This window comes from Oryza sativa, chromosome 4 (assembly GCF_034140825.1).
Source record: "Oryza sativa Japonica Group chromosome 4, ASM3414082v1".
NCBI classification, from domain to species: Eukaryota; Viridiplantae; Streptophyta; class Magnoliopsida; order Poales; family Poaceae; genus Oryza; species Oryza sativa.
In genome coordinates, this window is record NC_089038.1 from 30,171,083 (window position 1) to 30,194,036 (window position 22,954).

Here is a 22,954-nt window from a genome sequence, read left to right on the forward strand (position 1 = left end):
TGTTGACCAACGAAGATCCTTCTTGTGCGGATTGGTGGTGTGGGTTTGGACAGGGAATCGCGAGCGAAAGCCTTGCCGAGCCGTTTGGCCAGCTGACGACGGCGACGCCCGTCGCCGTTCTCCTCCTTGGAGGCGTTGTGTTAGATTACCCATCTCCTTTCCTAACCATATTCTCCGGGTGAAAACCTTGCTTCCTTCCGAACGAGCGGTGGCGGCGATCCACGTCGCGTCCTCCTTGGGGGCACCGCTTTGGAGAAACCTCTTCGTGCAAGGATTGTCAAGGGTCTATGCATTGGCTTCGAACTTCAGTCCTAGGCTTTGACGAGGCCTTCTAGCTCCACTTTTTGTTTTGCTTTTCTTAGTTTGGGTCCTCTATTTTTCTGTTTGATGTGTTCAACTTGTCTTGAACTACACTCTCTTCTGGAGTGGAACTTTGTAATAATTGGCTGTAGCTCTTTTTGAGCAAATGCCGGGATATTATATATCTATCTCAGACGGTCCTCCATGTCCCGGCATGGACCGTCAGCACTGCTGCACTGCACATGGCTGGTTATGTGAGTAGAAAAACATGTTACCAGAACTGATAATTAATCGAGTGATGCAGCACAGAAGAATACTACGAGTAGCATACTCTGTGCTGCACTGCTGCATCACCAAGTGCCTAGTTTTTCTTGCATCCCGGCCTTCCCGGGTCCTATGCAAGAATTCGCCTCAATCATACTCCCTCCCTAAAAAAAAAAAAGAAAACCCTGGGTTTTCATGTCTAATTTTGATTGTCTGTCTTATATGAAATTTTTTTTATAATTCGTATTTTCATTGTTGCTAGATGATAAAACATGATTAATATTTTATGCGCGACTTGTCTTTTTAATTTTTTTTTATAATTTGTTCAAATAAGATGAAAACGTTCGGTACGGAAACCAGGATTCGTCTTTTTTTAGACAGAGGTAGTAGACAGCGAAAAAGGATCAAATGATGCATGATGGGTCTGAGTGACTGCGACCGAGTAAAACGTGAGCCATGATTATTCAAACATGTATATCCTAAATCACCACTAAATTACCATATAGTCCCGGATTTTGTCCTCTTTCGGGGACAGGGTCCATGGGCCATGACCCACGGAAGAGAAAACGTGCCCCTCCTTTCATTTCAAAATATAAGAGTTTTTAAAATTTTTAATAACTATTTAAAAAAATAATAGGTAAATTTAAATAGGGAATGTTATTATTGATTGGAAAAATAGATAAAAAAATTAAATGAGAATATTATGATTGTTTAAAGAGAAGAAGTTAATATATTTTGTGATAAATTTTAAATGATATAAGTTGCAATATTTTGGCATAGAACGAGAATCATCCAACCGTTCTGGTAGTAGATGTCGCTTTGCTACATTAAACAATTAGGTCGAGTCGTTATATATGCCAATAGGGAGCCATGAGTCCATTCTGCGTTAGGAAGGCTAATGAAGACGTGAAGTAGAAGCTGTAGCAGACACCCTCTATCAATATGGCGTACGCTCAAGAAATTCAGCTCCAAATCAGAGGTGCCTCCACTGCTCCTCACCATCTTTAGTCTCCTCTCGTGTAACCCTTCCTTTCTGGTGCTTAATCTCGTGACAATGGTTTAAAACTTTTAAACGGCTCTCGGTTTTGCAAATTGCCCTCGTTTTCTCGATGTTTAGTTGGTGTGGTTTTCTGCTTCCGCTCTAATGAAGTTTGGAGTTTTGCGAGTGAAATGGACGAGAAAGACGGTATGTGCGTCTGAAATGTCCAGCTTAGGAGCTGTTTCCAAGGATCGAGTTCTGGCGCATGGTAACCTAGATGGTATGTGCGTCTGAAATGTCCAGCCTAGTTTGTTCTTGCTCTGGCTCGCTGGCAGCCGTCCTGAGCCAGCAAGACAGAGCTGTTGGGATCATCGCTCTTGTTCTTCTTCTTGTTGGGATTTATTTTAGGAGTTTCTTCAAACTTGGGCGAGGTAACCGCGTACAAGGAGTGCTCAATAGAAATAGAAAATAGTTTTTCAGTTTCCAAATAGAGAAATACTAGTAGCAACCATTAGAGGAATAACAGGGGCGGAGCTACAGTGATGCCTATGTATTCCCAGGAATACCCAACTTTTTTTATCAAAAAACAACTATACTTCAGTATATACACATAACACATATACACATATTAGTTGTCCCCACTCCTCCAGAGTCCCTCGCTCGGCTCACGCCTCACCCTCACGCGCAAATGCGCTGCTCGCCCGCTCCCCAATTCCCCATTTGATTCCAAACCCTAGGTGGCGGCGTTCGGCGGCGGCGCGGCGGCGCGGCGACCGGCGGAAGCGGCAAGGCGTCCGGCGACCGGCGACGGGAGCAGGGAGCTAGACCAGCGGTGGCGCGGCGAGGCATTCGGCAGCGGCGCGACGCCGTGGCGAGGCATTCGGCGGCGGCGCGGCGAAGCCGCGAGACGGCAACCGACGGGCGACCGGTGACGGCGGGAGCGAGGCCACGAGGCCGAGGGGCAGGGGCGCGGCGGCGGCCGGCCAACAGCTGCAGCTCAGCGGGACAGCGCCCAGCGGCACTGCGGCAGGCGCAATTTCAGGTGACAAATCAAGAGTTCAAGATTCAATCAGTCCTAAATCCACTCACTATGTGTCCATGTCTGATGTTTTTTTACCTTAGTCTCTGAGTAGTTTCTTTTTCCTGTACTTTTGTAGTTCTGTAGATTGAAGAACTCTCAAAATGAAGAAGAAATCGATTGATTTGAAGACTTTGTGGGATAGACATTCAAAGTCTAGGAAGGTAGGGTTAGGTTCTGGTTCTGGATCAACAACACAACCAGTTAGAATTGACAGTGAAGTTGCTGTTCCTTCTGTTCAGCCGATTACAGATGCAAATGAGAGTCCAGTTCAGATTCAGATTACTGCAGTTGAGGTTGTGCCTGAGGTAGCAGCCAGTGATGCAGCAAGAGATGTGACAGAACCTGAAACAGAGGTAGCTAGCAATGATCCAGACATAGCAACAGCAGTGACACAGCAGGAGCAACCTTCCACTTGGTCTCCTATCAGAGATTGGTCTCCCATCAGAGATGGTGATGATGAAGAGACAGAGTATGACTCAAGTGATGAAGCTATTTATGACATTGATTTACTTTGTCATGATCCTGGAAGGCGAATTGCAATCAAAAATTATGATGTCAATGAACGGAATTCTGTGATAAGGGGATATATTGCATTAGGGCCATGCCAACCACGCAGCCACAATTTTCCTATAAGGAAAATTGGAGGTAAGCCTCGGCGCTTCCTTCCTAGTTGGTATGACGAATTTAAATGGCTTGAATATAGTGTGGAACAAGATGCTGCATTCTGTTTTATTTGTTACTTATTCAAGCATAAAATTAATAATTCTGGTGGAGATGCATTTGTAAATAGGGGATTTAGGAATTGGCACATGAGAAAAAGGATTGCAAAACATGTTGGTGGTATGACTAGCTTTCACAATGTGGCACAAGATAAATACAATCACTTCCTTGCACCTAAAACAAATATTGTTGAGAGCTTTGCTGCCACCAATGAACAAGACAAGGCTAGATATATGGCTCGTTTAACCTATTCAATGAAGTGCTTGAAGTTTCTTTTAAGGCAAGGTTTGGCTGCCCGTGGACATTATGAAAGTGAAAAGTCACTTAATAAAGGAAATTTCCTTGAGATGTTGAGTATGCTAGCAGAAAACTTTGAAGAAGTTGGTAAGGTGGTTTTGAATAATGCTCCAAAGAATTGTAAGTTGACTGCTCCCGAAATACAAAAACAGATAGCTAATTGTTGTGCCAAAGAAACTACTAAGCTTATCATGGAAGACCTTGGTGATGAATATTTTGCAATACTTGCCGATGAATCTAGTGATGTGTACCAAAAAGAACAGTTGGCTCTTTGTTTGAGATATGTTGATAAAAAAGGAAGGGTAGTTGAGAGGTTCCTTGGTGTTGTTCATGTTGAAAATACTACTTCCTTGACACTTAAAGCTGCAATTGAATCATTGCTTATGGAGCATTCCTTGAGCTTGTCTAAGGTCCGTGGGCAAGGCTATGACGGTGCTAGTAACATGAAGGGTCATGCTAATGGACTAAAGAAATTGATTATGGATGAGTGCCCTTCTGCCTATTATGTCCATTGCTTTGCACATCAACTCCAATTAACACTTGTGGCTGTTGCTAAGGAAAACCCAGATTGTGTGTGGTTCTTTGAGCAACTTAGATTTTTGTTAAATCTTCTTGGGAATTCTTGTAAGAAGACAGAAATGCTTAGAGTTGCACAAGCTCAAAGAATTGTAGAAGAACTAGATTTGGGTGACATTGAAACTGGAAAGGGTTTGAATCAAGAAATGGGTTTGGGCAGGCCAGCAGATACTCGTTGGGGATCTCACTATAAAACTGTTATGCATGTCCTATCTTTGTATCCTTCAATTCAAAAAGTTCTTATAATGGTTGGCAAGGATCGCTCTTTTGGTGCAGAATGTGCAAATGCACAAACAGTGTTGACAATATTCCAATCATTTGAGTTTGTTTTTATGGCACACTTGATGCAAACAGTACTTGGGTTCACATCTGACTTGAATCATGCTTTGCAGAAGAGGGATCAAGACATTGTTAATGCAGTAGGACTGATTTTATTGACAAAGTTTCAATTGCAGCAATTACGCGAGGATCCTGGATGGGATGATTTTCTTCAAGAAGTGCAATCTTTTTGTGTGAAGCATAAGATCAAGATTCCTGATATGGACTCTTTCTATCGGCCGGTTGGAAGAGATAGGAGGTTCTTTATTAAAATCAAGAATATGCATCGCTTCCATGTTGACATGTTTCTAAGTGTCATTGATAGACAACTACAAGAGCTTAATGAACGGTTTGATGAGGTAAACACAGATTTGCTCCTTTGTATGGCTGCATTTAGTCCTATAGATAACTTTGCTAGTTGGGACAAAGATAAGTTGATTAAGCTTGCACGGTTTTATCCTAATGATTTCTCAAGCACAGAGATGAACCATCTTCCATCAGCATTGAAACTCTTCCTCACTGAGATGCGTATAGATGAAAGGTTTAGAAAAGTAAAAAATCTTGCTAATCTTTCCATTATGATTGTTGAAACAAAATTGCACAATAGACATGAGATTGTTTACAAGCTTCTCAAATTGGTTCTGGTACTTCCAGTAGCAACAGCTAGTGTTGAAAGAATATTTTCTGCCATGAATTATGTGAAGAATAAATTGAGAAACAGGATGGGGGATCAATACTTGAATGATTGCTTGGTCACATTTATTGAGCGTGAGATGTTTTTGAAAGTCAAGGAGTGTGATATTATAAACCGCTTTCAAGCCATGAAGGAACGCAGAATTAAAGCTACTCTTCCAAGCCACGAAGGAACCGAAATAGAAAATTAGAGGTACCATGTAATAATTTGTAATTTTATTTCTTAGATTATCGGTATTGACATACTGTGAACCATTGATTTTTTTTACTATGAATTTTTTTGTTAGACGGGAATACCCAACTTTCAAATCCTGGCTCCGCCACTGAGGAATAAATAAAAAATATATAGAGAAAGTGGGAAACATCACTTCTCCATGCATGGGCCCTCTTATTATTTTTTTTTTGAGGGCACTCTTAGTCTTATCTTCATCATATAGTAGTGTGACTAGTGTCATTGAATTCAACACAAGTAAGACCAGAGTAGACGTAAGCAGGCTTAGCAACAACACATAAGGCATGGTCCACAGGCCCCATCGCGTTGTATTTTGCAAAGAAAAACAAAAAGACAAAAAAACACACAGAGGAATATTTTTTATATACGTAAATGACATATTCTCTACTTCTCAAATTGATCATCATAGAACAAAATCCAAAATTTCTTAAATTGATCATTATATAACTGCATGATATAACTGTATGGACACAAATTTTATCGGAATACGATTAATATAACATGAGAGAATGTGTGCATGCTAGGGCGTAATTGGCATATTGTTTTAATTGATGTATACATTGTGGAAGAATGTGTGCATGTTGTCTTGATTGATGCGATTTAAATTATTATTGGTCTTGGTGTATAAATATATATGATGATCAATTTAGAATGGCGGAAGTATTTACTTTGAAACTTATAAGGTATTTTTTTCGCAGTACACACGCTATTTAAAAGTAGTATATAAAAATCAACTTAAAAGAGGAGACATATGAGATTCAGAGAGGTAGCAATTACATTGAAAAAAGTGGCTGAAATCAAATAGTATATGATGTCGTATTTTTTTAGCAAAACCGTTTTCTTATTTTACATGTAACCTTTTGTTTTGTTTCCCCCTAAATTTCCCTTATTTTATCCACGATCCCTTAAAACTAGATCGTCACTCCAGTTCCTTGTGATATTTGTACCTTTTTTTTTACAAATATTCTTTCAAAAAATGGAGAACTATCAGATGAGAAATGATAAAGTTGATCTTTTCCGTTGCTTACATTTTGTGTTTGAGAAGTAAGCTTACTGATGACGGTGACACTAAACAGCCATGTCTTCTGTTTGCAAACTTATGCCAGAACAAGAGTCTGACCATGGCGAGGACGGCTCTGCACCAAAAGCCGCCGCCGTGCGTGGTGGGTCACCGAGAGGCGGCGTCCGGTGGTGGCTGTCGGTGGCGGCGGACATGTTCATGGTGCTCTGCGGCCAGACCGTGGCCACCCTCCTCGGCCGCCTGTACTACAACTCCGGCGGCAACAGCAAGTGGATGGCCACGCTCACGCAGTCCGCCGGCTCGCCGCTGCTCGCCATCCTTCTCCTCTTCACGCCGGCGCCCGCCGCCGACGAGCCCAGGCCGGCGGCGGCAAAGATGGCGCCCATCTACGTCGGCCTCGGGATCATCATCGGCTTCGACAACCTGATGTACTCGTACGCGCTGCAGTACCTGCCGGTGTCCACCTTCTCGCTCGTGGCCGCGACGCAGCTCGGCTTCAACTCCGTCACCTCCAGGCTCATCAACGCGCAGCGGTTCACGGTGCTGATCGCCAACTCCGTCGTCGTGCTCACCTTCTCGGCGGCGCTGCTCGGCATCGGGGCCTCCTCCGACGAGACCGCCAGCAGCGTGCCGAGGGGCAAGTACCCCGCCGGGTTCGCCCTGACGCTCGCCGCCTCCGCCGTGTTCGCGCTCATCCTGTCGCTGTTCGAGGCCACCTTCGAGAAGGTGGTCCGGACGCGGACGCTCCGGTGGGTTCTGCGCGCGCAGCTGTGGACCAACGTGGTGGCGTCGACGGTGTCGGCGGTGGGGCTGCTCGCGTCGGGGGACTGGAGGACGATACCGGCGGAGATGGCGGCGTTCAAGGACGGGAGGGCGAGGTACGTGGCGACGCTGGTCGGGACGGCGGTGTCGTGGCAGGTGATGGCGGTGGGCTCGCTGCGGCTGATCGTGAGGGTGTCGTCGCTGTTCGCCAACGTGACGGGCACGCTGTCGCTGCCGCTGGTGCCGGTGTTCGCCGTCGCGCTGTTCGGGGACAGGATGACCGGGATCAAGGCCGTATCCATGCTCATGGCCGTCTGGGGTTTCCTCTCGTACGCGTACCAGCAGTACATCGACGGCCGGCGCGCGGCCGGCGCCGGGAAGGGGAGAGCGGCGGCGGAGTGCCGCGTTTGCGCCGCGCGCGCCGGCAGCGATCCGGACTCGCCCGCGTGAGGGGCCCGCGTTTTCTCACGGCCCAACAAACCGAAAGTAGCTCACGTCTACTTTTCGCCTGAGGCCCAATACACAGAGGACATGTAGGCCCATCGGCTTGTGTTTTGAGATACTGTTTAGGTTTTAAACCGTGTATCCATCATCTGTAGGGCCCCTTGGAAAGGAATAATTCACTCGAGGTTCTTTAATTTGTCAACGAATCTGATTTTCATATTTCAACCAAAATATTTTTCCTTCAACTGTTAAAACCGGTGCAATGTAGATCACATGGCTAATTTTAGCTGATGTGACATGTACATGGCTAATTTGACTTGATCTTCATTTGACGTGGCATATGAAGCAAAAGTTAACAATTTAAAAATTAAAATAAAATATATAGGCCCACATGTCAGTCAGAATAATAAGATTAAAAACAGCGAGACCCACGTGTCAGTAGACCCCACTTCATCCACCTCATCCTCTCTCTTCACTATCTCCTTCCCTTCTCCTTCTCACCTCTTCCCCTTCTTCCCTAGAGGTGGTCACCACGAGCACCAGCACGCCAGCGAATAGGAGTAGAGGCACGACAGAGGCGGAATCGGCGGAGGCCGGTGAGCAAGGGCAGGGAGGGAGGAGCATCACCGGCCCGGGCTCTTCGCGCATTGCCCACCGTCACTAAGCCCGCGAGTATCTGCTGGCGAGTGCACGTAGAGGGGGACGAGGCGGGGAGGCCGGCGAGGGTGGAATAGCACGTTGCACGGCCTCCCGCACCCTGGCCATGGCGGGAAGATGAAGCTGCTCCTCTTCCTCGAAGATCGCAGCTGTGCGGGATTTTTCTCCGGTGCCCTGGTCGCGAGCGAGGCCGACGTAGCCGCAACCGCAACCGGCACACGACACCGTCAAAGGTTCGTGACACGCTTGTTGCCGGACCAGATACCGGCAACACCGATGCCAAGCAAGAACTCGACAAGCAATGCCTCATCTTCGTCACCGTTCTCGCCTCAGTGCCAGTAGCCAAAGCAAGTGGAGGGACTAGAGATCGTCGAGGTGGCAACCGGCGAGCGGCTGTCAGCGCACGACGTCAGGCTCATCGAGATGGCCGGCAGCTCGGTCAATGTCTTTGCGGAGTTGTCGGTGAAGTCGTGGAGAGGGTGGAAGGACAAGGGGGTGAGATAGAGAATAGAGGGGCTAAGGTAGAGGAAGTAGGGCCCACTGACATGTGGGCCCACTATTTTTTAATCTTATTATTTGACTAACATGTGGTCCCATATATTTTATTTTATTTTTAAAATTGTTAAATTTCGCTTCATAAGCCACGTCAAATGAAGACCGAGTCAAATTAGTCACGTAGATGTTACGTCAGCTAAAACCACCATCCAAACTGCCATGGGACCTATATCCACTGGTTTTGATAGTTTAGGAACATGTTGTATCTGGTTTTCCAGTTGAAGGACGAAAATAGGATTCGTCGACAATTAAGGGATCTCATATGAACTTATTTACCTTGGAAATACATGAATTGGCCGCTGCGGAGTATCCAAATTTATCCAAGGAAAAAGTACACCCAAGGTCCCTCAACTTGTCATCGAGATACAAAATCGTCCCCCAATCACAAAAACAGATACCGGACGTCCCTCAACTAACAAGACAGTTCGCTTTAGGTCCCTCGGTGGTTTTGACCCTGGTTTTGTCCGATGTGGCGGCTGAGTCAGCGTGGGACCCACGTAGGCCCCACATGTCAGTCAATCCACGTCAGCCTCCCCCTTCCTCATCTCTTCCTCTCTTCTACACACAGTCACACACCCAGGCGGTAGCGCGTCGGCGCGTCGGCAGCTGCGGCGGTAGCGCCTCCACAGCGCCGCGGCGAGGCGGGGGTAGCGCGTCCACGACGACGGCTGGCAGCGGCGGGGGCCGCGACGGGGGAGGGGAGAAGGGAGGGCGTTGGCGTCGGCGTCGGCGGCGACATGGGAGAAGGGGAGGGCGTCGCCGCGCGGGCGAGGTCGAGGACGGAGACCCCGGCAGCGGCCCAGCGAAGCTCCTCGGTGGCCGAATATGGGCCCGGGAAGGCGGTAGTGAGGCGGGAACGGTGCGGGCGTGCAGGCGGCGGCGGCGGCGCGCGCCTCCCGCGTCCGTGCCTCCCGCTGCCTTCACGCACCACGCTGGCGCCTGCACGGCCGCGCCCTCTCCGTCCCGCGTCAGCGCGTCCGGCCGATGCCCGGCGGCCTCCCGGCTCAGACACTCACTTTGACCTCCCGCCCTGCAGACGCCAACATAGATGGTCATCTTCCGGTCCTTCCCTTGCTTGGGTGACGACATCACCCTGCAGCAATCCCTCCTTGGAGACTGCACGCGCGCCGGTTTAAGAGCAACATTACAAAAAATCAAGGGTTTTTTTGTTGTACGTACAAATCAATTCAGTCTTTTAACTACAGTGTGTGTTTGATTACCCTTTTCCAGAGGTCGGGGTCGGGCTTCTTGAGGACGATGACGCGGTCGAGCAGAGCGGCAGGGTCACGGATGCGCCAGCCGCACTTGGCAGGCACGACGCGGCGGCGCTCATACACAGTGACGGTGGTGTTGCGGCTGTGATAAAATGTGAAGCATTGAACCATTTGCCTCGGGCCGCATCTCTGTTAAATAGTGGTAGAAACAGCCTCTACCGTGGCTTACAATGTTCAGTTACAAGTGATAAGGAGATAGAACAGATTTGGAGATAAGAAACTAATCCTAACAACCTTATCACTGGATGAGCTATTACGGGTGTGAGCAGCTGCGCCACTACTGGAGATGGAAAGGCTCCCGTGTGCTCAAAACCTACGGGAACAGGCCAAAAACACACGGTAACGTCGTTACCGAGTTCTAGCTCACGGTAACGCTCACACGGCGGCTTCATCGGTTTACCATGTGGACTTCCCGTGAGTTCGCACGAAAAACGCACGGGATGGTTGAAAATTTTACCGAGTGTACTCAAAACTCGGGACTCATGGTAACACTCACGACGTAACGGCGCTCCCAACAGAACGGCGGGTTACCGTGCACCAGGATCACACGGTAACAGTTTGTTTGTTACCGTGCGTCCACAGTATCACTCGGTAAGTTTTTTAGTGTTACCGTGAGTTGAGCAATATCGGGCACTCGGTAAGCTTTTTAGCGTTACCGAGAGTTCAGCACCATCGGGCACTCGGTAAGCTTTTTAGCGTTACCGTGTGCTGTATGCTATTGACGCACGGGAAGTCACACTCAGCACTCTTTTTTTATTTATATTTCTATTTCTATATTTGCATGCCAATATAGATCACCTGCAAAAAGTCACACAGAAGACTGCAATGCATCCCAATCATTTGCAATTCATCATGACACATTCCATCACAATACAATTCACTGCATTGCATCCCTATCATTTGAGATTCATCAAGACAAATTTTCATCACAATACAATTCACCAAGCATAGAAGAGATGCCAAATCCCAGACATAGGCATATATTTTGGTAAAAATTGGTTGTAATGAATAAGCATACAAGCTGATCATGGTCCATGTCACTTAAAGCAAATACTCAAATCTTTGAGACAATAGCTAGCACCAGATTATTTAGTTCATTGGTCCTAGAACATGCAGTTGAAACTTGAGAATACACCTGCAATTGTGAGAAACTTATAAGAAATTAATTTTTCTTGCAAGGACTGTTGAGTAGGAACCATATGAAAATGGTGCTATGGGTGCTGCTGTATCCTTGTGCATTTCTCATATTATGAATTTTTTCACTAATCTGCACCAGCCTCATGTTTGATGCTTTACAAAGAAGTATTGACATTTAATTTGAAGCAAAAGAATAATATGAGCTAGTATCAAATTATCCTCCATAATTCGGACCCATGTACTGTTACAAGCTAATTAAACCAAAACAAAGAAGACCAAATGGTCAGTTCTATAAGCTGAGAAATGGATTTGCTTGGAATAAAAACATGAGAAAATATGTATCCACCTAGCAAACCTACACACTTGCCATTATGCAGAGTAGCAGAACTATCATATAAGTAATGAAATGAAACATGCATTACTATATATCTTGTGATTTGTCAATATGGTTAAGAACAATCAATAATGTAACTTGAGCAGTTTTTCACAGTTGATAAAATGTATGCATCTGTTGATGTACAGCACCAACCACCATCCATGAATTGATCTTAAAACTGATGAGATGAAAGTAGATACCTTTTCTGATCAGCTCTAATGATGCTACTTATATTGCTTCATAACCTGTAGGAATTAGCCACACATTAGTAAGAACATGCAAGGAGACTGATCAATACATTGTAATTATTTGAGAAATGATTAAGTAGGGAAGGTTTGAATGAAAAACAGATCATGTCCATGTAGAAGAAACTAAAGTGTAAGAAAAGGCAAATACATTAAGCAAAGCATACTTAGCAAGTCAGCACAGAAGTGGTCCTCGTCGTTGTCATCTTCATCGGTTCTATTAAAGCAGGGTGGAAATCAATAGAATAAGACATCAAATGAGTCATCTTCATCAATTGTAGAATAAAATGAACATGTAAAAAAGCAAAAATATTACTTAGAAATATTCATCAATGATGGGGCCCTCCTCCTCATCTTCATCAAACTCAGAACTATCAGATTCATCTTGTTGTAGCACATTGGATCCATTTAGAAGCTGCAAGTCCTTGTCATTGACAATGCCTTCGGCATCTCTAGTGGTGGCTTCAGAAACATTATGGAGTCCTTCCATAAGATCAACTACAAAAGTGCCTTGGAGACCATCTTCTTGGAAATAATGGACATTATCATTGTTGGGAAGAAAGTCGTAGTCCTTATCCACAGGGGCTGCTATTTTTCCAGTTGGCTGAACCTTGTAAACTACCCACCAATCGATCAGGGCTGGTACAGATTTGCATGGGTATGGTATGTAATAAACTTGTGTGGCTTGATGAGCTACAACAAATGGCTCATACACTGCAAGTGTTGATGAATGGGCAACTTCCACTAAACCATACTGTGGGGTGTACCTTGTTTGGGCAGGGTCAAACCAATGGCAGTTGAAAAGCACAAGAGTGAGTTCACTATCACCATGAAAACTAAGTTCAATTATTTCTTTGATGTAGCCATAATAATCAGTGATATCACTATTTTCTCCTTGTCCTATTGTCACCAAGCCACTATTTATGGTGGTTGCATTTGGCCTCTCCTTCTCATATTTATTTGTACGGAATCGATAGCCATTCACATCATAAATACTATAGGTCTTCACTCTAGTATGGCATCCTTTAGCTACTTGCTTCAGATCATCATTCATATTCATGTCTATAAGACTCTACAAGTGAAGTGAAATAATTTTGATGAATTATAGTTATTAACAGGTGCAGAAATTAGATGTTCAAGTTGAATATTGAAATTGAGGAATTACTTGTTGGTAGAACCAGGTTACGAAATTAGGACAACCATTCCTAGCACCATTCCGTAAGAGGTTCTCCTTTTGCTGTCTTGTTGGCTCGCCTCGTCTACTCCACTCCTCATGTAAGAATTTCCTGTAAACACAGAACTCATGCATGTCAAGAAAGGATAAATTATTTCATGCTATGAACTGGATGTGACCCAAATAAAGTGCTTACCCAACGTAGTCATCCACTTCAGGCAGGTTTGTGAGGACGTACAACATGGCAGCCTCCCACTCCACTTCAGTTAAGTGTCTAGTGACTCCTCGGCTAGTAGAATCACCCTTAATAGAGAAGAGGCTAAGTGAGCATTCTCTCGACTCAACAGTAACATTGTACCGAGGGACTGGATTGTGAACTGTGTACACTTGATCAGCAAAGTATATGGTTGTGAAGTTTGCGATTTCATCTAGTATATATGCTTCTGCTATAGATGCTTCAACACGAGCTCGGTTTTTTACTTTGCTCTTAAGATCCTTTTGGTCTCTTTCACCTGGATACATCCATCGGTACTGTACTGGCCCTCCCATCCTTGCTTCGTATGGTAGGTGAAGAATTAGATGCTGCATTGGATTAAAAAATCCGGATGGAAAGATCATTTCTAACTTACAAAGCAAAACAGGCACTTGAAGTTCCATGCTTTCAAGCTCAATTGGATCTACCTCTTTTGCACACAATTTACGATAAAAGAAGCTCAACTCCGCTATCACTTCCCACAAATAAGGTTGAAAGTAGCCACGGAACATGACTGGTAAAAGGCGTTCCATCATTATGTGGTAGTCATGGCTTTTTAACCCATTGATTCGCATCTTTTTGAAGTTCACTCCTCTCCTTAGGTTTGATCCATACCCATCAGGGAATTTGAGTGTTTGAAACCATTCTAATATTTCCTTCTTTTGAGTCCTATTCAAACAAAAATCAGCTCTTGGCTTCAACCACTGCCCAGATGTTTGCCTCCGGATCATGTTAAGATCAGGTCGGTTACAGAGTATTGCTTGATCAAGTCGAGCCTTCACATTATCCTTCGTTTTCTCTGGTATATCGAAACAAGTGTTAAATATTGCCTCAGCAACATTTTTTTCATTGTGCATGACATCAATGTTATGAGGAAGTACTAATTTATGGAAGTATGGGAGCCTCCACAAGCCTGGAATGTGTGTCCAATTGTGATCCTCACCGTAACCTTCAAACCCCTCTCCATTGGCAGCAGGTTGCAGACGTTGCAAGCGAACATGAACCTCTTCAGTTTTGAACCGATGAGGTGGTTCAGTCGTAACAGTAGTATTTGCAAGAAAAGAGTTTGGGTCATTTCTAAAAATGTGACCATGAGGAAGGAATTGTCTATGGCAATCAAAGAAGGAGTACTTTCCACCAAACTTCAGCCGTCTTCCTTTAAGCACCTCCATACAGACTGGACATGGCATCTTACCATGTACACACCACCCACAAAATATCCCATAGGCTGGAAGATCATGGAACGAGAATAAATATGACACCCGCATGTTAAAATTCTGTTTAGTGGCCCGATCATATGTCTGCACACCATGCTCCCAGGCATGGAGTAGGTCATCAACTAGAGGCTCCATGTACATACTAATTTTCTTGCCGGGATAATCAGGTCCAGGGATAATCAAACTAAGGAACATGTTGTGTTTCTGCATGCAAACACCAGGTGGAAGGTTGAGAGGGATGACAAACACAGGCCAGCAGGTGTAGGAGGCAGCACCCATACCAAATGGATTAAACCCATCTGTTGCTATTGCAATCCTAACATTCCGAGCGTCTGATGCAAATTCCGAAAAGTCGCGATCAAATTGCTTCCATGCTTCAGCATCAGCGGTGTGTACTATCTTGTTAGGATGGTACCTATGGCCATACTTGTGCCAAGTCATTTGCTTGGCTTGTGGTTCAGACATGTATAACCGTTGAAGTCTTGGGATGAATGGTATATAACGAAGGACTTTCATTGGAATATTTAGTTGCTTCTTTTCACCATAGCTGTTCTGCACCTCCACATATCTACTCTCACCACACTTGTCACAATGGGTCTTCTCTGAATTTTCCTCTCTAAAGAGCATGCAATATTTTGGGCATACATCTATTTTCTCATATGGCATGGTCAGTGCACTTAGAAATTTCTTAGCCTCATATAAATTGAGAGGTAGCTTGTGGCCTTGTGGAAGGAGAGCACCAAACACATTCAACAATGCATCAAACCCTGCAATGGATATGGAAAATTGAGACTTCACTGCTAGTAACCGTGTGATGGCATCTAGTTGAGATACTTCTGTGTGTGCATGGAGAGATTGATTTGATGCAGTCAACATTTCATAAAAAGCTCGTGCTATAGGTTCCGGTTCTTCCTCCTCAACTGATATATGTGCATCACGCACATCATCTACCATGTCATCCATCCGATGAACCTCAGCATCCCCATCTTCATCAAAAGTACGTTGCCGGAGCACATCATCGCGTGTAGGGTCTGAGTCAGACTCGCCATGGTAAACCCACACAGTGTACTCCGGCCTAAACCCATGCTTAAAAAGATGTTTCATCATTGTATCCCTTGTTTGGGGCCGTGTATTGTTGCAATAGTTACATGGGCACATAACACCATCACCACTTGTGTCCCTACTGAATGCCCGATCTAAAAAATCTGTAGTCTTTAAAATCCAATCAGCACTAACCTGATTACGCTTTCTACGTCCATTGTACATCCAACTGCGATCCTCTTCCATCCTTTTTTGCTGCAAAGAAATACAACGAAACAAAAACTAAGGGTTGATTCATATATTGAATTTTTGGGAATGAGAAAGAGAGAAAAATAAAAATGGCTACTGCTCACTTACACAGTGTTCTTTCAGGAGAGGCCACAGGCTCCAGTGCTCCAGATGGCGATGGTGGCCAGCAGCGTCGTTGCGGCCGATGAGGGCGTCCTGCGGCTGCGCTCCGCGCGGAGGCTCCCAGCAGGAGAGGGGCCTGCGACTCCGACGAAGGAGGCTGACGACCGCGCAGGCCAAGAAAACGGGGCTGACGGAGGGTCTCCGAGAAGAAAGGTGGCTGCAATCCGGACGGACGGAGAAGGCAGCCGACGGCGTTGAAGCTGGAGAAAGCAGCCGGTCGCGTTGCAGGCAGGCGCCGCGCGCGGGAGAGGAAAGAGGTGGGCGGCGGCGGAATCGATTCTAGGGTTGGCTGTGAGGGAGTTCGCGCGAAAACAAAATTGGGGAAAGCGTGTTCGGCTGATAGAACAAGCTGCAGTAGAGAAACATATGGCGGGGGGATTTCTGACATTGTGGGCCACTGTGTCATATTTACCTGCAGTACAGAAAAATTACATATTTCTGTTTCTATCTTAACTAGTTCTATTTCTATTTCGTTACTATTCATTCTAATCAACTAGTTTGACTTCTACAGTATTTCATTATTATACATTCCCCTGTGTATAATAATTAATTTGTGCCTTTGTAATAATGATTAGATAACATCTATGATTTATGAGAACAACTAAAAATGTTTTTTATTTGCTAAAATATCATTTGATAAGATTCTCTAAATATATTTATTCTAATCAACTAGTTTAGATATCATATCATTGACTAATTTCGTTTTTGTTATTTAGTACTTATCAAAACCCAAGGTTAACGGTATTGGGATACGTCATTATCGTACGATATTATCCGGGTAAAACGACACGTGTCGGTTGTAGTATCGTTTTCGGGTGGTATCGCTCTAGTGTCGGGATACGAAGCATAGAATAATTAGAAGCGCACAAAAATCAGTATACTGATAGTTTCCATCGAAACAATATTACTATATTTTGTAGGATCCTACGAGATTTTTTTTATTTTTGAACTTATTTCTAAAATATGAACCTTTTAACCACGCCAATCTGCCTGGCGTCGCAAAACAACATTGACACGGCTTACATTGCGATTGTTACAGTTCAAAATTTTAAAAAGTTAAAAAGAAAATAAAATAATTCAATTATACAATTCAATACTACTTTAGGAAAAAAAAACAATACTAACTAGAATCTCGATACTAACAACTTTATCAAAACCCTTTTAGATTTTTGCAACTATAACTATAATACCGCGGTGTCAAATTTACTCTATTGATAACTTGATCCTCACATTGAAACCCTATGGACTCTCCTAATATTTGTAACTAGCATGGTGGCCCGCGCAGATTGCGTCGCTAGCATCATTATATTTTCTCCGAATTTCAACTATTTCTAAATTGTATTTCTATATGGACTCTGTTTTTCTTTTTCTCTAATTAATATGAGAATTTCTAGGCCGTGAAAGCGAACGTTAAGGCTCTTTTTTCTATTCCTTAAATAAGTTAATAGATAGATGTTAAATCCAAAATATAGATATTTATAAATTACTTTCCACTACTTTCCACATTTTTCTATACTTTCTATAGCCACTTGGTTAATTGCAAATTCACCGTGTTCAATATTCACACGTAACCATATTTGTAAACTATGATCAAGTGTCGAATTGAAAACCATGTCACTGTGATTTCAGATTGAGCCAGTATTGTGCAGACAAGTTTGACATGGTCTCAACACCACATCTGGCTATCAACATTTTCCAAATCAATTTACATCTTTCTGAGAATCAAATTCCATGCGCATAACATAATGAAGTTCATAAGCTTCATTAATACTTTCCATCAGCATAGGTTCTTCCCTACAAAGTACTTAAGTTACCACCACTAAATGTGCATCTCACCACAGCGCACAGCACCGTTAGGCATACACAAAATATACAACTTCATCAGCTGATAACGACTACACAAAATATACTACCTCATCAGCTGGTACCAATTAGTACTGCTCAACAAACCTACAGATAATTAGTGGGAACAACCAATGGGTACCAACATGAGCCCATCACAACAACCAGGACATACACCAGAACAAACAGGACTTGGCACAGTCCTACTTCACAGTTACATCACACCAAAACACCCACAAGTTTCTGGTATCACAAAAGACTTCCCAATTTCTAGTTCTTTCGGTGAAGAGCGATTTTCAGATACTGCACGCCTAAAGCTGCTGCCTGCTATTACTGGCACCAACATCCAGGTTAACTTGCACTGGGATATTTGGCTCATGGACCAGTCACTCAGTGGTGGTAACTGGATTTCCAATAGAGACTTCAGATCCAGATGTAGCCTGAATTAGCAATGTTTGTTAGAAAACAAACAACAAGTTTGTATTAATCATACAGGACATGTCTATCCTGCAACATTACACTCACCGGATGAGTCAACGTAGGTGTGCAAGGAGGCAGAAAGTTTATGTTGAGCTTTCTTTGCAGTACCTGCAATTTATTCAGACAATGTTTTAGGTTAAAATTATCACCAGTTCAAGGCACTCACAATTAATTGATTCAGCAGCAAACAATGCGGACAGTTGTGTAAACAGGATACTACCAGTTACCTCCAAAGCACATGTAAAATAGCTTGTTTTCTCCTGGAACAACTCGTGCTCACGTACCCGCTCCACACGTGCCTGCTCTCTCTCCTGCTCCATCTCCTTGCGTGTCCGCTCCATTTCCTCAAGTGCCCGCTCCCTCTCCTCACGTGCCCGCTCCCTCTCCTGCTCCCTCTCCTCGCGTGCCCGCTCCCTCTCCTGCTCCCTCTCCTCACGCTCACACTGAAGTTGACGCTCAAGCTCCTCAATCCGGGCACTATCATCAGGGTTTGGCCTCAGCCGTCTGCTAGGCCGTGGATCATCAAGTGAGCACCTGCTTCTCCCAACATCAGCAAGAACATCTGGTGTCTTAAGGAGTCCATTAAGCAGGAAGAAGCGTCCATGTTTCTTGCCACCACCAGCCATGTGCACAGCCACACCATCAATGGGTTCAGTCCGCCAATTACTGTCTTCTCCGTGCCTCTCAGTAAAAGCGCGAGCATAGGCCTCCTATTACAGATTCAAATGAAAATGGCAGTTAACCAAATGGAATGTAGACAATAGAGTAGTACAACACAAATTTCAATGTGTAAGGCACTTACGAGCAACATATTCTGAGATGAATCTTCATCACAGTAGCCCTCGTCTGGGTCTACCCTATTGGCATGAGCATAAGCCTTCAATACATGCACTGGTGTGCCCATTTTCTTCTCCTACATTCAAAATAAATAGTTTAACACTATTAATAATGTGCTGCTGCAATTCAATGAACACCGTACAATTAAAGTCTAAAGCTATGCAGGTCTTGGTATTATGTCTAAGAAAAACTAACGAACCAAATTCTTGTGGTAACGATGAAGGTTAGCACTGCCTTGGCGATGGGCTGGCGTTTTCATCTTTGCCCTGCGTTCGCTACAAGCACGGGAGTAAGCCTGCCATTCTGGATTGCACCACCTCAAATCTGACAATAATGCCCACGCACGACCAGCATTTAGGAACCACCATGGCTTAGCCTATAACAAACAAACTTGCGCTTAGTCACTAATATGTTCAAAAGCTAAGCATCTAATAACATTTTCTTGTTCAAGCGAGCTTACTTTCATATACTCCGCCTTTGTGAGATAAGTCCTGCAAGCAGTTGGCCGATCTATATCTGTTTTCAGAATCTTCTTGTGATAAGTAATCACAGCTAGGATACGAGCCTCATAGAATATATCAACAAAGAGTTTCTTGACGCAGTTGTGCACAACTCTTCTAGCCTCCACTTCTGTCCCCTCTGCCCACCTATAGAACCCCTGCAACTACCAAAAGTTAACCAAACAATACATGATCTATGTAACTTGAAAGAAACTAAGTTGGTAAAGAAATACCCAGAATTCTTCCTCAACGCGATGGAGGAGGCTTGGCAAGCGTGCTTGATTAGCTTTTGCATTATCAGGTTTAAGCAAGTAATGTTCCGGAGACCATGCAGGCTCATCTCTACCCTTGAATTTCACCACACCAGGGAAATTTTCTTTTATCAATGTAGTCAGGATACCATTGGGGACTCTAGTACTCTGACCATAATCTTGTACCTCCCATTGCCTGCACAAATCCCAACCAAAAGCTAGATATTAGCTTCATACTTGAAATAACAGCAATATATAGCACAAGCAACACACTTACATATCCCCTATTGGCCTAAGCACAGGTTTATCCTCCTCTCGTGTAGGTCGTGGTGGCACCCTTGTAGGGCCACAAAACCAGAACTCATCATCTTCCTGCTCCTCTTCTTGAACAGGATCAGTAGGTTGCTGAGAGGAAGATGACCTTGTCCTATTCCTAGATGAGATGGCAGCACTAGCTGAACCATCTGCAGAACTGGAGGCCCCTCTAGAGCCCGAGCTTAATCGTCGCATCCTCCTGCAAAACATTTCAGCATATTTAGAGAACAAACAATTTTTGATTGCACGGCTTTAGGAAAAGCCCAAACATAGACCCTTTACACGAAAAGGTCAAACAAATAGAACAAACAGATGCTCGGATTGCAAGCTTTCTAACAGCAGGACTACAGATGTTTCCCTCCACCAAACTCCCAAAAGTAGACATCTAACTGAAACCCAAGCACATAACCATCCCGACAGGATATAACAATCATCTCTTGTTACAAGAAGAAAGGCACCAAAAACACATCCTTTAATAGAACATCAGGCAGGACATCCATAGGCACCAAAACAATCTAGAATTGCAAGGCTAAATAGGAACAGTATACAACTGCAATACTTCTTCAACTTCACAAGTATTGGTAGGTCAGAATTACTTCAGAAATAACAGCATGCCATCACATTAAAATCCTAAAGCTAAAAAGACTGCTAGAGGACACAAGCATTTTAGTCTACGATCTAAAGCAAAACATGAGATTACTGAAGCAATAATCAAGAGACTATATTTCTTATTTGATAAATCCAGAGAACAAAGGGATTAATTTCTCCTTTCTTATTTCTTCATCAAACATCAAGAGACTATACAAGCTAGCCAACATTCGACAATCACATACCTTGATGTTGGGCAGATTGCGTGCAGGTGCGGAGAGAAGAGGGCGGCGTGCAGGTGCGGCGAGGGAAGGGGGCGGCGCAGGTGCGGCGAGGGAAGGGGGCGGCGCAGGTGCGGCGAGGAAGGGGCGGCGCGCAGGTGCCGCGAGGAGGGAGAGAAGGAGAAGGGCAGCAGTGGCGAGGTGTTTGGGACTGTGGCGGCGTGGGCTGTGGGAGCCGGTGGGGTTTTAGGGTTAGGATTTGTTTTCCTTTTTCTTTTTTTTATCCAATCGACATGTGGGCCATCACTCACTTCCCGTGCGCTGAATGAAAAAAAAACACGGGAACACCCCTTCTGTTTCGCGCCAGCGAAAAATTGGGCCGCGCCAAACGGAGCTAGGCGCGCGCCAAAAGAAATCCGTTCGCGCCAAAGAGAAAAATACTACTCGCGCCAACAGAGTTTGACGCGCACAGACGGAAAGTAGGTGGATTCCGGTGTTCCCGTGAGTCATCTCTAACACACGGTAAGCGCTTGATGGTTCCCGAGTTTATTGTTCTACTCACGGTAAGTTACCGTGTGTTCAGAGAAACACCCGGTAATATTCGCATGCACACGGGAGCCTTCCCATCTCCAGTAGTGCGCCATTATCGCATGCATGCGCCATGCACCACGCACAGGATAGAGTTAGGTTGTTTCACAGCCCCTCCTGAAGGAACTGACAGTGACTTTGTAAACCCATTAGCAACTTGATCTCCTGAAGGAACAAAATCAATCTCTAAAAGCTTATGTGACACTCGTTCTCTTACAAAATGATAATCAACCTCTATATGCTTTGTCCTTGCATGAAACACAGGATTAGCTGATAAATATTTGGCTCCTAAGTTATCACCAAATCTTGACAGCTTTAGGAGACTCAATTCCCAATTCTCTTAACAAGGTTTGTACCCACATTAACTCAGCTGTAGTATTCGCCACAGCCTTATATTCTGCCTCAGTGCTCGACCTTGACACAGTGGATTGTTTCCTAGCACTCCAGGACACAAGATTAGACCCCACAAATATAGCAAATCCTCCTGTTGATTTTCTGTCATCTATACTACCTGCCCAGTCTGCATTAGAATATCCATGAACAAGAGTAGACGCACTCTTATGTATATTAAGTCCTAGACTTGTGCACTGATTCAAGTATCTGAGAATTCTTTTTACTCCTGTCCAATGACGGGTAGTAGGAGCATGAAGAAACTGACAAACTTTATTTACTGAATAAGCTATGTCAGGTCTAGTCAAGGTCAAGTATTGTAAAGCACCAACTATACTTCTATATTGTGTTGCATCATTAGGTCCCAAGGGTGATCCTTCATATAAAGTTAATTTTTCACTGACAGAGAGAGGAGTACTAACTGGCTTGCAGTTTGACATATTAACTCTTTTTAATAAATCATTAGCATACTTCTCTTGAGTCAAAATAATACCATTGGAAACTTTAGTTACCTCAATTCCAAGGAAGTAATGCAGGTCACCCAAATCCTTAAGTGCAAACTCCTTGTTTAAATCCTTCAGAAGTGCTGTAGTTGCCTTCTCTGTAGAACTAGCTACAATTATATCATCAACATAAACCAATACAAACATAATTATCCCTCCTTTGTTAAGAAAGAATAATGAAGTATCGGCCTTTGAAGCTTCAAAACCAAGTTCAACAAGTTTCTTACTCAGCCTGGAATACCATGCCCTTGTTGCTTGTTTTAAACCATACAATGCTTTATCCAATTTACATACATAATTAGGTTTAGAGGATGACTCAAAACCAGGAGGTTGTTGCATATAGACTTCTTCTTGTAAGAATCCATGAAGAAAGACATTTTGAACATCTAGCTGTCTAAGACTCCAACCTCTA

General features: G+C 44.2%; 3 protein-coding genes and 1 long non-coding RNA gene across 10 annotated transcripts; 1 reads left to right on the plus strand and 3 right to left on the minus strand.

Moving 5' to 3' along the window:
• The first annotated feature begins 1,432 nt into the window (after nucleotides 1-1,432).
• On the plus strand, nucleotides 1,433-7,881 carry LOC9267767 (probable purine permease 11). Of its 5 annotated transcripts, none has more exons than XM_015781351.3 (3): nucleotides 2,174-2,585; nucleotides 2,701-5,421; nucleotides 6,567-7,881. In XM_015781351.3, the coding sequence occupies exon 3, from the start codon at nucleotides 6,674-6,676 to the stop codon at nucleotides 7,691-7,693; it is 1,020 nt and encodes a 339-aa protein (XP_015636837.1). In that variant the 5' UTR covers nucleotides 2,174-2,585; nucleotides 2,701-5,421; nucleotides 6,567-6,673; the 3' UTR covers nucleotides 7,694-7,881. The 5 variants fall into 5 exon arrangements, 3 of the variants coding, with proteins under 3 accessions (XP_015636836.1, XP_015636837.1, XP_015636838.1); XM_015781352.3 differs by having other exon boundaries at nucleotides 2,701-4,894; XM_015781350.3 differs by lacking the exons at nucleotides 2,174-2,585; nucleotides 2,701-5,421 and adding an exon at nucleotides 1,433-1,543.
• Nucleotides 7,882-9,136: 1,255 nt separating this feature from the next.
• Nucleotides 9,137-10,277, minus strand: LOC136355973 (uncharacterized). Its single transcript, XR_010740585.1, has 2 exons — nucleotides 10,120-10,277; nucleotides 9,137-10,015 (listed from the first exon to the last, which is right to left on the minus strand). It is a non-coding gene; the product is annotated as an uncharacterized lncRNA (long non-coding RNA).
• Nucleotides 10,278-10,999: 722 nt separating this feature from the next.
• On the minus strand, nucleotides 11,000-16,365 carry LOC107280499 (uncharacterized). 3 transcript variants are annotated; one of them, XM_015778005.3, is made up of 8 exons: nucleotides 15,974-16,365; nucleotides 15,812-15,871; nucleotides 13,302-15,342; nucleotides 13,097-13,217; nucleotides 12,248-13,003; nucleotides 12,099-12,148; nucleotides 11,887-11,931; nucleotides 11,000-11,308 (listed from the first exon to the last, which is right to left on the minus strand). In XM_015778005.3, exons 3-5 carry the CDS (start codon nucleotides 15,239-15,241, stop codon nucleotides 12,248-12,250), a joined length of 2,817 nt encoding a protein of 938 aa, XP_015633491.2. In that variant the 5' UTR covers nucleotides 15,242-15,342; nucleotides 15,812-15,871; nucleotides 15,974-16,365; the 3' UTR covers nucleotides 11,000-11,308; nucleotides 11,887-11,931; nucleotides 12,099-12,148. The 3 variants fall into 3 exon arrangements, with proteins under 3 accessions (XP_015633491.2, XP_066165392.1, XP_025880825.2); XM_066309295.1 differs by having other exon boundaries at nucleotides 13,302-15,871; XM_026025040.2 differs by having other exon boundaries at nucleotides 12,083-12,148; nucleotides 13,302-15,871.
• Nucleotides 16,366-17,754: 1,389 nt separating this feature from the next.
• Nucleotides 17,755-21,279, minus strand: LOC4336806 (autonomous transposable element EN-1 mosaic protein). Its single transcript, XM_026024964.2, has 9 exons — nucleotides 21,086-21,279; nucleotides 20,215-20,451; nucleotides 19,920-20,133; nucleotides 19,647-19,844; nucleotides 19,386-19,562; nucleotides 19,152-19,262; nucleotides 18,577-19,059; nucleotides 18,395-18,457; nucleotides 17,755-18,309 (listed from the first exon to the last, which is right to left on the minus strand). Exons 2-9 carry the CDS (start codon nucleotides 20,445-20,447, stop codon nucleotides 18,256-18,258), a joined length of 1,533 nt encoding a protein of 510 aa, XP_025880749.2. The 5' UTR covers nucleotides 20,448-20,451; nucleotides 21,086-21,279; the 3' UTR covers nucleotides 17,755-18,255.
• Between the last annotated feature and the right edge of the window lie 1,675 nt (nucleotides 21,280-22,954).